We start from the raw sequence: 16,751 nt of genomic DNA, 5'->3' as shown, positions 1-16,751 counted from the left end.
GAATGTTCTGATCCAATCTGACATCTGACCTGTAATGCTGCCTGAATCATAATCATACACTGTTCGCTCGTTGGCCAGAGGAGAACTGGCCCCGACTGAGCCTGGTTTCTCCCAAGGTTTTTTTCTCCATTCGGTCACCTGATGGGAGTTTTGGTTCCTTGCCACTGTTGCATTTTACATTTACATTTATGCATTTGGCAGACGCTTTTATCCAAAGCGACTTACATTGCATTCAAGGTACACATTTTACATTTTGTCAATTCTTGCTTTCCCTGGGAATCAAACCCATGACCTTAGCGTTGCTAGCGCCAATGCTCTACTGTTTGAGCTACAGGAAAGCTTTTGGCTTCCAACTAATGGGGACATTTAATATTCAACAATATTATTGATCTGCCTTACTTAAAGTGGACGATGACGCAATTTTCTTCTAGAAACAAACTGAAAATGAAAATTATTTTCATGTTATCACTGTGAAGCTGCTTTGATACAATCTGTATTGTAAAAAGCGCTAGATGAATAAAGGTGACTTGACTGTTGTAATCTGGGCTATCCTGGCCATCATTTCTGGTTTGGATCCCTCATCAAACATCATTGTGCCAAGGTATTTGAACTAAGACACTGATGGCAGGCACTGGTTCTGGATGATTATTAGGGACAGTTTGTCATCAGTTTTGTCTCATCAATGCTAATTTCCATTCCATATTTGGAAGATGTCTAAACCAGGCGTTCCACAAACTGTATAAGAAACTGTTTTAGTCCAGTCATTTTATGAAAAAAGGTTGAACAAATTGCAACAGATGCAAACTCAACTGATTTTGTATCCTCAATATGTCCTGAGTAAGGAAAAAAAAAGCCCAGAAGAATCCCATTAGGGGAAAGTTTAGAAAGACCCAAATATAGCCTATTCATTCTTTCTCTTACGTGAATAGGGTAGAAATTTTAACCTTTAGATATCACCATGAAAATTACTGAGTTGATTACTTATATCAAGACAAACAAAAATTATATAACAAGTTTTTTGAAATTGTTTGTTAACATGGACAAACGGTGCATAATCTAATTACGTATGTGCTAATTTGCATAAATACCACAACAGATCTAACAGGGTTCCTGCAGGTTTCAGTTAGTCAAATTTAAGACCTTTTTAAGACATTTTAAGACCATAAAGATTGAAATTTAAGACCTACATTGCCAAAAAATATTCAAATCAAAGAATTCATTTTATTTCAATGAATTCAGTAATTGAAAAAGCTTTAACTTAATTTACAGATAAAGCAATCACATTAGTAACCTTCCAGACCCAACAACGCGTGTCAGAGAAAAGAACAGAATCAGATATAATTTTTTTATAGAAAATTGTACTTTGCATATTATAGGCTTACTGTAAAAAACACATAATTAGTTGATTTTAGTTGATCATAACTAAAGATGAAATGGCATGAACATTTCATTTAATTATTATAGTGCCAAAAATTATCACTGTTATCACAGAATTCTGTTCAAAAAGTACTAATACTACACAATGAAATCAATTCACCAAGTTTTATGTCGAAAAACAGCAAATAACAAATAAAATTAGCATCAATACGCACTAGGGGTGGGCGGTATGACCAAAATTCTGTTTCACGGTATGACTAATTTTATTTCACGGTAACGATATATTTCACGATATAGTTATAACTTATATATTTATATAGTTATTCTCGAAAAATCGACAAAAAGGGCTTTGTATAATAAATAAACCCAAATACTTTAGAAATGAAAAGTACTTCGCTTTGTTTGAATTTTCTTTTTCTTTTCTTTGGTAAATGTTTTATTTGGTAAACTGTTTTTAATAGCTAAATATAGTAAACAAAACACTCATCAACTTTTAGATTAACTGCCCCCAACTGATTGATATTAAATACAACTCAAACTTTAAATAAAGTGTTGCTGAATAATTTTTCAATCTCATGTTATTGCTTTAATTCATCAGTCAGTCTATAATATCTGAATGTTTTTTATTGAACTATTCTATTCATAATAAATTAGTTACTTCCTTTTAATTTGTTAGGATATTAGTAAATACTAGTTATGTTTAAATGTTTTCCCGGTACATTATTTGCAATGTCTGCTTATACTGCGTTTTAAAGGGCTTGTTTTGCTCTTTTTGTGATAGGTTGGCAGCTGTCACCTAAAGCTTTAATCAAGAGAGTTTCAGAAGTGTTAAGTTCACCAAGTTCATAAGTGACTAGGAGAACAGCAGTATGAAAACCGAACAGCAGCTACTGTTAGTGTTGACCAAGTAGTGTAAATTATACACACCTTGTAAATGCGTCATTATTTTACCATAGCCCGGTGAACACCGACACACTGCGCTCCCTCTCAGTGCGTGTAGTGCACTGCACTGCACGCGCGCGTCTTTTGCATCAGTAAAATGCGATCGGTTAATTTGAGTGATAAGTTGTAATCACGCATTGAATCAAAGGAAGATTTTATCAGCTGGTTCAGTGGACAATTGTTTGGAGTTCGAAACATATAACTTGCGCTGCATATTTAGTCATTTTGCCTCAGATACAGGATTATACATTCGCTTTAACAAGCAGGTTGTTCATTACCACGGCAACCGCTCGCATGTCATGCTGAATGCGATTTTCGTGTTTAAAAAGTAACTATAATACAGAAGAAACACTTAGAATGATATGAACTGTTGTTGTCAAGTCAGCTTCATGCTTTCCCCGTTGCGATCGTGCACTCCTCTGAACTGTAGCCTACGGGTGCTGCACTGCTCTAGACTGCTGCGCCTTTTCCCCCGAAAATATCACGTTAACAACAACCCTTTAGAAAACGTAATTCCTTTGTGAATCCTCTTGATCTGCTTTTTCCATGTTTCTTTGACAAATCTCAGTGTCTCCGTCTCACGCACGCTTGCACGTGAGTTAACCACGCCCACTTATTTACATGTTGCGGTATCACGGAATAAAAAAATCTGTTACGGTTGACATTTTCTACCGCGGTAACGATATATACCGTCATACCGCCCAGCCCTACGCACTAACATAAACATTAAAATAATACGATTAAAAATGATGGCCAGATTTTAAAAGTGTCTTGCAACATGTTATATACTAACATGTACAAGTTCAAATAAAGTTGACAAAAAAGGTTTCTATAAAAAGATAAACCTCACATATTTCAGACTTTAATTTATCTTTTTTGACTTATTCTTTTTATAAAAAATGATTTACTGACATTTATCCACTTTAGCTTATCTTTTATTATTAAAAGTAAAATTCGGTCACTTTTATTATTAATAGTAAAATTCGGTCAGATTTTCCCGTGGCGTCTGTCGTTGCTATGCAACTATGCACTGCGCTCTACACAATGACAAAAAAGTTTTAGTGGCTATGGATTTCCAGCGCCGAAAAACGCTTGCTGTAGCTCTGTTACAAGATTTATTTATGGAGAAGAGAAAAACACCCGTAGTGTTTGGGTGCACCCGCATCCTTCATGTCTTTTTTCATGTCGCTGCGCCTGGAAAAAAACGAGCGCGCGCCTACATTTGAATGAACTTGAGCGCGAAAAAGACGCGATATGTGAACTGCCTCTTGGCGAGCGACTTCGATACTTTTTTGCTACTTTGTAATAACTTTCTGCGGCCAGCGTTTCTGGAAATGAACGAGTTTAAAATCTTTAAGACCTGACTAAATGAAATTTAAGACCGCGGATGAAAATCTGCCTGTTTTTAAGACGTTTTAAGGCCTTAAATTTAAAGTTCAGAATTTAATACTTTTTAAGATTTTTTAAGACCCCGCGGGAACCCTGTCTAAACATTGGGTATAGCCAGGTGAAAATGTCTTGTTGAATCTTGTTGACACATAACAGTAAAATACTTAATGTTAAGGTCTGAATGGAACCCATTTAGGCTACCCATGAGCATTAATACATAGAGGCAGGAAGAAGTACTCTAAACCAGCCTTTATTAATTATTATTGCAGAGATGGGGTTTGGGGCTGGGTCCGTGGGACTGTTTCTGGGGATTCACTTTTTATTTTACTTACCTTTTGTCTTCTGCATTCTCCTTACCATTGTCTCCTGTTCTTCCCTCAGACTCCCCCAGAAACAGTCCCACGGACCCAGCCCCAAACCCAATCTCTTAAAAATGTATAAAGGCTGGTTTCTAAAGTACTTCTTCCTGCCTCTATGTATTAATGCTCATGGGTAGCCTAAATGGGTTCCATTCAGACCTTAACATTAAGTATTTTACTGTTATGCGTCAACAAGATTCAACAAGACATTTTCACCTGGCTATACCCAATGTTTAGATCTGTTGTGGTATTTATGCAAATAAGCACATACGTAATTAGATTATGCACCATCTGTCCATGTTAACAAACAATTTCAAAAAACATGTAATACATTTTTTGTTTGTCTTGAATTGCAAGTAATCAACTCAGTAATTTTCATGGTGATATCTAAAGGTTAAACTTTTTACCCTATTCATGTAAGAAAAATAATGAATAGGCGTATGAATAGGCTATATTTGGGTCTTTTTCTAAACTTTCCCCTAATGGGATTCTTCTGGGCTTTTTTTTTTCCATACTCAGGACATATTGAGGATACAAAATCAGTTGAGTTTGCTTCTGTTGCAATTTGTTCAAGGTTGACCCCCATTTTGGCTTAAAATGACTGGACTAGTTAGCGGTTTGACAGTCTCATTGTTGAGAAGACGAATACTGTGTTGATCTCAGTGCATAAACTCTCACACACTTCATACTTACTCTGAGGCATTAGAGCAAAGAGTGTCCATTTCAGAGACCTCCTTCTCCCTCTTCTCAACCCAGTCCTGCAGCTGCTCCAGCTGATCTTTCCTCTGCCGCACGGCCTCGCTGCCATCCACCTGCTCCTCGATCCACCTGCGCAGCTCGTCCAAAGACACCCCTAACTCCTCCTCCAACTCTGGATCCAACTCCATCTCTGAGCTTAAACTGGCATCCACCTCCATACCCTTGAAAGAAAAGGAAAACAGGCAAAAATTTTTGTAAAAGACAAACACATCATAAAACAAAGCAACATCTAAAAGGTGCATTCAGTAGTTCAGCTGGCAGACACTAGACATAAAAATGTTCTCATTAATAAAGAGTTAGTTCACCCAAAAATTCTGTCATCATTTAATCACCCTCATGTCAATCGAAACATGTAAGACTTTTGTTTATCTTTGAAAAATCAAATTAAAATAGTTTTTAATGAAATCTGAGTGGTTTTAATGATTTCTGTCCATCTATTGACAGTCAATGGATTAGTTTTGCAATCTCTTTTTATGGAATTTTTGAAGCAATAAAATAGTTGCGTAGACAGAAATCTCTCAGATTTTATTTTAAGCAATTAATAACAATTTCTTTCTGGGTGAAGTAACCATTTAACTATGGATCAGACGAGCACATCACCTGAAAGAATTTCGGTACGTTTCTCCTCAAAAACATTTCAACAGTGATATTGAAAGGCATCCTAACACAAACTGCTCAATGCAGTCCTTTCACAACATTTCTATTATAAAGTCCCATTGTGTCCGAAATTTAACATGGCTATTCCTAAACCTTTTTTTTTTATTGTAAACATTTAAGTTGCATCTGTTAATATTATTTAATGGATCTGAGATAATATGAACTAACAAAAAAAATTATGAACAGGTATTTTTCTTAAGTAACGTTAACAAAGATGAATAGATACTGTAAGAAATTGCTCATTGATAGTTATTGGATTAACTAATAAGACCTTAATGTAAAGTGTTACCAAAAATTCTTTAGTTGACAAATTTTTAGGGTGAATGTGGATAGATGTGCTGATCTGTGTCTGGTCAAAATTCAGTTTAACGTTAGTTTAAAGACGAAAAACCTAAACATTGACTACTCTGATTCACTTCAGCCCCTTGTATTAAAGTATACAGCTGTAATTTAAGGAAAGATAATGCTACTTAAGAAGCATTTCTGTGCCACATTTTCAGAATAAATTTGGCACCAGTCTTCTATTTTCCCATAATTGTAAAGAAATCACAATGAAATTGTAATGAAACGTATCTGGACATGTAGATATCGTGGCTGTAAACGGAATATTAACTGATCTTCTTCCAATAAGGTGAAAAGCCGTATTCAACACCAGAAATGGCCAATATGTGTAACGTTACTTCAACCACCATTCCTGCAAGTCAAGACCTCTAAACGGCGCGCAACACACGGATGAGAGGGCTAAACAGATCATTTCTCATAAAAAAGCACACACACACACACACACACACACACACACACAATAAAAATACATAGTACCGTGGTTTTCTTAAATCACCAACATGTACAAAAAGATCAGTAATATGCAGTCAAGTTAGCTTCATTGAATTGTGCTGATGCTAACTGAGTTAGCTTACCTCCCCTAACGTGCCTGTGCCTCCAGCTCTTTTGTTAATTTCTCCTTTTCTCGTGATTTAAATGACCGGCTCACAAAGCGCAGTGCGTTTAAAGCTTTTTCCTATACTGCAAACATTTAGGTAATTTTGTTATTTTGACAAATTCCACGGTCATCGAGCACTCTTTAGCCACACCAAAAAAACCTACGAATGTGTTTGGCTGATGATGATCGTGCAAGCTGACCAATCGGCTTTTGCGTAACGAGTGAGTGGCAGTTGAAGGGATCAATTGCGTGCAAGAAAACTCCAGAGCACGCCTCTTACAATGCAACACGCCGTGAAAAATGCCCGCACTAGTGCTCTACAGCATGCTCTACAGGACTACAAAACACCGCACAAAGTGAATCAAATACAATTTGGCACCATAAAAACATTACAACTGAAATATCTATGAAAATAAATTATTAAAATACTGTACGAAACCATTTTTTCCAAACAAAAAGCCAGACCCTTCACTGAATCACTGTGCATGTTATTCTAAAACAAATAATTAATTGTTGACTTTATGTTTATCGATTATTTTTGTTATATATATATGGTCACAATAAAACTGTAAAAAAGCTTGAACTACACCTTCATAATTTATGTTTAAGGTGGACTTAGTATTGACCACATCAGTTGCCTATTGCAGCGTCTTATAATGTTTAAATATGAATCGTTGGTTTGCCTAAGTGTAAATGTAACATTCCTGAAAAAGGATAGCTGTTAACTCAATGAAGCCAAAGGTATACTGCCTTACAAAGGCAAAAGATCTTAACTCGCTAGAGCGTGGAACTGAGAAAATTGACGTTAAAGATTTTTTGTCAAATTAATTATAGGTAGGACACTGGAAATCTGTCAATTAAATGTTTTAGTAATGACAATTATCTACATAAAAAAATCTTGAGCTCAAAATTTACTTTTGACCCATATTTTGAAGTTACTGTGCTCTGCCTTTGTATTGTCTGCAAAAAGTGAGAAGTCATGCCAAAGGCAAAAGAAAGGAACTTCCACATGATCAATATTTGTTTGCTGATCACCATTTACAAAATCGTTATAGTAACACCTGTATTGTGGTATTTTATGGTGTGAAAACATGGTGTGTTTGTGTATGTTTTGTAAGGTTGGGTCTGTAAAGCACTTTAGTCAACTCGTATTGTTTTTAAACATGCTTTAGAAATTAAATTGATTATTTTGGATGATTTACAATTACTTATAGCCATCTACTTATTGATATCCTGTGTTTTGGTTGCATTCTGATGGCATTATTAATTCATTAGACATGACAATACCTCCATAGCAGTAAAGATAATCTTCAATTTGTGTGCAGCAAACAGGTTGACTGCAGAAAGGTGACACTGAATAATTTCAATAAATACAAGATCAGCATATTTCTAATGAGAAAACATTCATTTAATTAATAATGAAATGCAAAGATATAACAAATATGTAAAACAAAGATATAACAACAAATCATGTACACATTTAAAATGCATGGGATTGTAAATAATAAATAATAAATCATGTATAAGTAAGTGAACCTTTTATACCCCCAAACAAGCCATCCTTGTTTGGGGGTATAAAAGGACATGTTTTTTTGATTACGTCATTCTTCTTTGCCTCTTCAATCCCCCAGGTCATGTGTTCTCAGGAGAGAGGGCACCTTCAGCTCGAACTTAGCCTGGAGGAAGTCCAACTCGGTAAAGTGAGCATCTACATGGGTTAGTTTGAAGAACAGGCTCCTGGAGCCACGTCGTAGCTGAATCACTGACATCTTGCCCAACTTCGGTGCAATCCTTCCAATTCAGCACATCAGAATTCTTCATTTCAACCCCTTCCGCCTTACTCGAGTTTGAGCTTGACACAACACACACAAAATCCTCAAAGTGCTCCTCCAGGACGATTTCCTGCTCGACACCATGGTGAAAACGGTCAGTACTCATGAAAGTGTGTCCCTTTTCAAAGTATTCTAGAGGGATATCCTCCATGGAGGTGGTATCACCATTAACAAGGCAGACCAGGGAGGATAGCAAGCACCAATTCTTATTTTGGGCAGAACAGTTGTCCACCCAGAGGATGCTGTGGCATACGTTCCTTTCTTTCTCTAGTCCAATCACATAGGCCAAGGTGATCTCTGCTGCACTTTGCCCTGCCGTGCCCTCATGCCAGACCGCAGGTATATTTTTGTTGTTGTTTTTTTCTTGCCTACAGAGGCAAAGGTGTCATGGAATGCCATGATACGCTTTATGAAGACTGATGTTTTCAAAGGTCCACACTCTTCACTAATGTGTCCTCTGGCCAATCTTTCTCCGCAAGCAGTCCATGTCATTTTTAATGTGCTGATCCTGCAGTAGGCACTCCTTACATTCCTCCTCTCTTTGGTCTCTTCTGATCACCTCATTTCCTATCTCATTCCCCATCACAGAGAGGACCAGGCTGTCATTTGCTGGGTGGTAACCCAAAGTGGCCAAGAAGAACGTTTTACCAATCTACTGTGGGACCTGATCTTCATTCTTTAGCCTGTAAACAAAGGGCCTGCCACGTCGCCGTTTTTCCATCCACACAACATTTTGCTGTTGGTAGCTGGCTGACACTGTGGAACATGAATGCACGTCTGTCTGTGTAGTCCTGTTCTAGATCTCTGTACGCCTCTCCTAACAAAATTTGTCTGTGCATTTTCTTCTGCATTTCTGGCCACATGGATCTCTCATTGGTGGGGGCTTTGGATGGAGTGAAGGTGGGCTCTAGTAGTAGAGCTGTGGCTGGAGTGAGGCTGGGCTCTGGTGCTGTGGCTGGAGCGAGGGGAAACTCCATAAGAGCAACAAGCGTGTTGACAGGTGTGCTGCAGAACAGCTCATCAGAACCAAACTCCGGGAAACTGTGGTGTCCGAATTCCCGACAACTGTCAAGAACTGTCCATGTTTTTGATTTGGGTGCTGGATCACAATCAATATCCCCACAATTAACTGAAATAAACAGAACAAATTTTAAATTGGAGACATGCATGGGAAAATAAATGGAACATGAAATATTGTAACAATATTTGATTAATGTCAACGTAATCAAATTAGGTAAATGCCTACCACTGTCCAGAATGCTCTTTTTTATTTAATTTTTTGCGGTGCTTTTGGACCACAGAACCACAGGCCACAAGGAACTGAAAGGAATGGAGCAAATTTAACAATAATAACAAATAACTAGAATGTACATTTCCTGAAGAAAATGTGAGTGGTTCTTGCAGTGGCAAAACTCAGCACTGGGCAGATGCTAACACAATTAACACATTAATAAAAATAATATACCTGATTTATCTTAAATATAATTTAATTCATTTAATTTTAAAATGCATCTATATAATAGTGTCACAACATTTTAATATGTTTTATCCAAATAATAATTAATAAAAAGAAAAGGTAGAAGAAAACCCCCTAAAACTAGCATGAAATAAATGTTAAAGCAGAAATAAGAAAGCTGTAAAGTAATCTCTGGTTTAAACTCACTCGCACTTTCACGTGCGCTCAGTCCTCTCCGCATTGGATTTTGGTAAATAGAGCTTCAGCAAGTGTACATCGAATGTGAATGACATCTATATTGTGTAAGGTAGAGTCTCCTCGTGAGACTTTGACGCCTGACTCTACCGATGAAACTGCAAACTATTCTTCAGTAAATTTTTACCTATTTGATTGAACCTCACGACTCCTGGTCTTCTTTCATCATATCTAGTCCTGGGTCTTTAAGCTGTTCTCCCCTAACAATAGTTTACCATGATTTACCATGTTCTAACATGATTTACCAGTTTACCTTGATTTACCATAGTTTACCATGATTTACCACATTCTAGTATGATTTACTATGATTCTAGCATGATTTACCACGTTTCTAGGATGATTTACTATGTTCTAGTATGATTTACCATGTTTCTAGTATGATTTACCACGATTTACCACATTGCAGTATGATTTACCATGTTTCTAGTATGATTTACCACGACTTACCATGATTTACCACGTTCTAGGATGATTTACTATGTTCTAGTATGATTTACCATGTTTCTAGTATGATTTACCACAATTTACCACATTGCAGTATGATTTACCATGTTTCTAGTATGATTTACCACGACTTACCATGATTTACCACGTTCTAGGATGATTTACTATGTTCTAGTATGATTTACCATGTTTCTAGTATGACTTACCATGATTTACCACACTGCAGTATGATTTACCATGTTTCTAGTATGATTTACCACGACTTGCCACGTTCTAGCATGATTTACCATTTTGATTTACCAGTCAAAAGAGCCAACCCCATCTCTATATGATGCAGAGATATAGGTCTTGCTAAACGGTTGCTAGGGTACTCTGGTTGCTATGGGTTGAGTTGCTTGGGAGCTTCCAATGATGAAACTCCAAAGGCTGCTTGTCAGTATGAATGGTATAAACCAACTCCCATGCCTCTGTGACATTCAGAATGGAAGATATCCCTCTTTGAATTTTGGTTGCTAAGGTGGTCGACAATGGTTGCTAGGGCGGGGCTAGGAAGTGCTGAGGTGATTCATGATTGGCTGTTTGCTGCCCCGAGTCAAACAAGCCCACCCTCATGTTTCTATGACAATTCTATCCGGAGATATCCCTTTGATCTCTTTCAATGGAAGTCTATGGAACTTGTTGCTATGGTGCTCTAAATGGTTGCCAGGGCATGGCTTGATAGATTCACAATGATCCTGAGAGACTGATTGGTTGTCTGAGTAAAATGAGCCCACCCCCTTGTCTCTATGTCACTGTGATCCAGAGTTATGTTCAATTCAAAATCCCTATGCAATTTACCATAGTAGGAGAAACACATGCTTTTCATGGGCCGACCTTCGCCATAGTATGTATATGGGACAACTTTGGGCACCTCTTGCCCCCCAGGTGTAAAACTTTTACACCATTGTGAGGTATGTTCTTACAGAGCATGCCAGCCTCTTCAAATGTGGAAAACCACATGTTTCTGCGAAATCCTCGCTCGGAGCTACGACTCGTCAAAGTTAATAATAAATTAATAGGCTACTTAGATAACAAGACGATACATATGGGTTCATGTGAACAAGACCACACGATATTTAACACTGTTTTTAAGAAATCTTCAATGAAGAAATATATGACTGGAAAACATGGTCTTTTATTCGACTAAAAGTCACCAAATGCAAAACAATGCAGGAGCATTTTGAAATATTTTATCTAGTTTTTAGAAATGTTTCATCTAATCTAGGGCTGTCAATAACAATTATTTTGGTAATCTAGTAATTGGTCGATTATTTTGACAACTAATGCGTTCCTTCTGTATTCTTAAAGTTCCGAAATCTGTTTTATTAGAAAAAAAATACAGATTGATACCTTTATTTTGTTTTACTCTTTTTAATGTAGCCTAGTTTATAATTATAATAATAATAATTACTCCAGTCTTCAGTCAGTCACTTGATTCATCATCATTTCACATTATTATCAATGTTGAAAACAGTTATTTAAATTTTTATTTCAGGATTCTTTGATGAATAGCCTGCTCCCTGAATCATTGAGTTCACTGTGTAGCCTGCTCCCTGAATCATTGAGTTCACTGTGTAGCCTGCTCCCTGAATCATTGAGTTCACTGTGTAGCCTGCTCCCTGAATCATTGAGTTCACTGTGTAGCCTGCTCCCTGAATCATTGAGTTCACTGTGTAGCCTGCTCCCTGAATCATTGAGTTCACTGTGCAGCCTGCTCCCTGAATCATCGAGTTCACTGTGTAGCCTGCTCCCTGAATCGTCAAGTTCACTGTGTAGCCTGCTCCCTGAATCATTGAGTTCACTGTGCAGCCTGCTCCCTGAATCATCGAGTTCACTGTGCAGCCTGCTCCCTGAATCATTGAGTTCACTGTGCAGCCTGCTCCCTGAATCATTGAGTTCACTGTGCAGCCTGCTCCCTGAATCGTCAAGTTCACTGTGTAGCCTGCTCCCTGAATCATTGAGTTCACTGTGCAGCCTGCTCCCTGAATCATCGAGTTCACTGTGCAGCCTGCTCACTGAATCGTCGAGTTCACTGTATAGCCTGCTCCCTGAATCGTCGAGTTCACTGTGTAGCCTGCTCCCTGAATCGTCAAGTTCACTGTGCAGTCTGCTCACTGAATCGTCGAGTTAACTGTGTAGCCTGCTCCCTGAATCGTCGAGTTCACTGTGTAGCCTGCTCCCTGAATCGTCAAGTTCACTGTGTAGCCTGCTCCCTGAATCGTCAAGTTCACTGTGTAGCCTGCTCCCTGAATCATTGAGTTCACTGTGTAGCCTGCTCACTGAATCGTCGAGTTCACTGTGTAGCCTGCTCCCTGAATCATTGAGTTCACTGTGCAGCCTGCTCACTGAATCGTCGAGTTCACTGTATAGCCTGCTCCCTGAATCGTCGAGTTCACTGTGTAGCCTGCTCCCTGAATCGTCAAGTTCACTGTGCAGCCTGCTCCCTGAATCGTCAAGTTCACTGTGCAGCCTGCTCCCTGAATCGTCAAGTTCACTGTGTAGCCTGCTCCCTGAATCATTGAGTTCACTGTGCAGCCTGCTCCCTGAATCATCGAGTTCACTGTGCAGCCCGCTCACTGAATCGTCAAGTTCACTGTGTAGCCTGCTCCCTGAATCGTCAAGTTCACTGTGTAGCCTGCTCCCTGAATCATTGAGTTCACTGTGTAGCCTGCTCCCTGAATCGTCGAGTTCACTGTGTAGCCTGCTCCCTGAATCGTCAAGTTCACTGTGCAGCCTGCTCACTGAATCGTCAAGTTCACTGTGCAGCCTGCTCACTGAATCGTCAAGTTCACTGTGCAGCCTGCTCACTGAATCGTCAAGTTCACTGTGCAGCCTGCTCCCTGAATCGTCGAGTTCACTGTGTAGCCTGCTCCCTGAATCGTCAAGTTCACTGTGTAGCCTGCTCCCTGAATCGTCAAGTTCACTGTGCAGCCTGCTCCCTGAATCATCGAGTTCACTGTGCAGCCCGCTCCCTGAATCGTCGAGTTCACTGTGCAGCCCGCTCACTGAATCGTCAAGTTCACTGTGTAGCCTGCTCCCTGAATCATTGAGTTCACTGTGCAGCCTGCTCCCTGAATCATTGAGTTCACTGTGCAGCCCGCTCACTGAATCGTCACGTTCACTGTGTAGCCTGCTCCCTGAATCATTGAGTTCACTGTGCAGCCCGCTCACTGAATCGTCAAGTTCACTGTGTAGCCTGCTCCCTGAATCATTGAGTTCACTGTGCAGCCCGCTCACTGAATCGTCGAGTTCACTGTGCAGCCTGCTCCCTGAATCGTCGAGTTCACTGTGTAGCCTGCTCACTGAATCGTCATGCTTATTCATTTGTGGATGTTAACTGAATCTATAAGTCACCTACACTGTTTACTTCTGTATATTATATCTATCTATAAATTACGGGAAAGTCTTTCTGTCTGTGTGTGTGTTTTATTCGCATATCTCTCGAACCGTTAGTCCGATAGATTTCAAACTTGACAGGTGTCTTGCTACGGCATGAGTAAGTCCAGTGCCAAGTTTGATGTTGTTTGGATTAGAAATGCAAAATATATCGTTAAATATATATTGGTAAAAGAAGCACACACTGGCTTTTGCTGCTCTAGCCGCTGGCCACTCCACCTCTCACACTGCACGCTGAGTGAGCACAGCCCAGGACCAGAGACAGAGAGGGTCGAAGAAAGCAGCCGAAAGTAGCGTTTTCTTGGAGTTCACTGTGTAGCCTGCTCCCTGAATCGTGTAGTTCAATTTTCCACATTTATTGTATGTCATTATGTCAGTATCAGTATTTGCTTTCTACCATGCACAAATAAAAATGTCACTTAACTTTTGCTGTGTAACTGTAACAATAAGCTCTCAAATACACCAAACCAACAATTACTAAAAACACACACAAAAACTGATTTTGCACGGGCACTTTGCACTAGTTTATTTAAATAAATAAAAAATGTGATGACAGGATTCAGCGGCCTTCCGCAGCACGAATTGTGGCATGCCGTGGGGAAAAAAAAACATGCATTCTTAATGGCCACACCTATAGCGTGATAAGGTATAATGATTAGCATTGAATTATAAATATACTTCATTCTTTTGAAAATACCTAGACGAACAAAGATAAACCATATATTGTCGCAATTGTATATTTTTTGTCTTCATGTTTCATCGTCAAAACAGCTCTATCTGTATCTGCGTTTTATTCAGCTACAGCGATATCTGGATGCCTTTGTCCATATAAGGGATTAAAAAAACGGTTCATGGATTCTCGTCTGAGGAATGTGCCATTTCTGATATTTTGCCAGTTAATCATCAGGCGTAAATTGCAATCAGTGATTTATTTAAAAAAATTTTTACAAATCAAGCAATCAAATTTAAATCGAGGAATCGTAACGGTCCTAGTCCCAAACATTGAGGTGCCCTGAAATGAGCATGTTGAAATCCAAGACAGATATCAATAGTACCCTGTTAATCCTGCAGAGTCTGGTCTGTCCATCTCCCTCTTTTCGCCGACGCATTAGTTGAGCCTGAGCTCTCTTTCCTCTCCGTGGCATCCTTTAAAATATGAAGAGATAAATAGAAATTACACCCTGCCTATTTATACCTGCCAGATGAATAAACATGAGGCACGATTATCATAATGAGATGGCACTGAATAGTGAGCTCCACAATGCAGTTGTTACTAGTAAGAATTGAATTTGAAAGCTCTCTAATTGTAATTCTTACTAGTAACAATTCAATTGTAGAGCTCCGTAATTAAAAATGAATGGAAGTCAATGGAGAGGAGACATATGACTAGTAAAAATTTATTTGTAGAGCTCTCTAATTGTAATTGTTACTAGTAACTAAGAATTCAATTAGAGTGCTCAGTAATTGTAATTTTTACTAGTCATAATTGAATTGTAGAGCTCTTTAATTTAATTCTTACTAGTAAAACTGCAATTACGACGAGTAACACTGGGTACAATTTAAGCTAAAACGGCTTGCCATTCTATAGTCTATAAGGAAAAACGTTACCTGAGGGTTAAACACAAGAAAAACATATTAATGTTGTCTCTCCATCACTCCTCAAAACACTGTAAATGTCGTCAGTGAAGTAATCAATGCGTTATGCGTCACCTCATGCGTTAATATTTACCAAAAAATAGCTGCAAATACAGTGAAGCTGCCGTCTCTATCCTACTGGAACCCATTCAAACAGATTGTCAGCGTTACATGAACCACGTGACCGCAAGGCACGAAAACAAAGGATGTCAACTCACTCTCGAGTTATACCAGTAATACACCCATGGAACTCCCGTTATATTCAATAAAGCTAACTACAGCGCAAAATAAATTTCTAACATACATTATATTTGCATGTTGTTGTTTATGATTAGAGAATTCTGTCAGTGAGCGTGAACTGAAATCATTTCTTACCGGATTTCTTCACCGGTGACTAATCTAACAGCCTTCGATTGGGTGTTGCATTTTTAAACTCAGCAGAAACGCGTGTGATTGGCTACACGCTGCCCTTGATAGACATGAAGCGACTTGCATCAATCGACAATTTTCACGCAGTTTTAAGCAATTGTAAGCTAACGTTACACAAACAGCAAAACCCAAAGGACGTAATATCCATCAGACACACACAAAATATAATGTTACGTTTTCACACAAAAATAGAAGTGTGGCTAGCTGTAGACATCCCTTATGCATCACCATCTTTATAAAGAAAACTATAGCTTCAGTGTAAACAAAAACGATATAAACTACACCTCGTATTATAATACGAATAATATTGCCTACATTTCATTCAAATAAAGAGCTACATTTGACATTACAAGGCTTTATAAATCAGCATATTTGACAACAACCATCTCCTCTCACCTCAAGAGAATAATGCGGGAAGTCAGTGAGTCTGTCAGTCAGCAACTGATCCGTGAAGTCGATCTCGCAGGCAATCAGCAGCGAGCTTTGATTGTACAACCAATAGAATCACATCTTCTAGTGATGGGTCGGTCAGAAACGATTCGTTCATTGTGAACAAATCTTTAATATGACTCGGGAATTCCGAGTTGTCTCGAAGGTGTCTGAAACCGCTCACTCGTTCACTCATTCACTAATCCCTACAGTGTATGGCATTTGAGTGCACTATATCTGCAAGGAGATAACGAAACGAAGTGAAGTAGCTGTGTTCGAAACCACTCACTCGTTCACTAACCCCTATGGCATTTGCCATATTGTCATATTATTGCCTAAATAATATATTTTAATAATAAAAATAATATACCTATATAATTTACCTTAAATATAATTTATTTAATTTTAAAATG

At 38.5% G+C, this 16,751-nt stretch overlaps 1 protein-coding gene across 3 annotated transcripts in view; it reads right to left on the bottom strand.

The window, feature by feature from the left end:
* Positions 1-14,983, bottom strand: part of setdb1b (SET domain bifurcated histone lysine methyltransferase 1b) — a 33,857-nt gene extending 18,874 nt beyond the window's left edge. The window contains exons 1-2 of one of the 3 annotated variants that reach the window (XR_014200649.1): positions 14,901-14,983; positions 4,761-4,987 (exon numbers count right to left, since the gene is read on the bottom strand). Coding sequence is in view for 2 of the 3 variants with exons in the window: in XM_082149799.1 (XP_082005925.1) it covers positions 4,761-4,987; positions 14,901-14,954 (281 nt within the window). In the remaining variant the exon portion in view is untranslated. Of the gene's footprint in view, positions 1-4,760; positions 4,988-6,400; positions 6,617-14,900 lie in introns of those variants that run through there. The other 2 variants (XM_082149799.1, XM_082149800.1) reach the window with 2 other exon arrangements.
* Positions 14,984-16,751: the final 1,768 nt, after the last annotated feature.

The sequence above is a fragment of the Leuciscus leuciscus genome (assembly GCF_965113295.1).
Source record: "Leuciscus leuciscus genome assembly, chromosome: 20".
NCBI classification, from domain to species: Eukaryota; Metazoa; Chordata; class Actinopteri; order Cypriniformes; family Leuciscidae; genus Leuciscus; species Leuciscus leuciscus.
The sequence above is the reverse complement of the archived record's forward strand: the minus strand, read 5'-3'. Positions and strand labels throughout refer to the sequence as shown.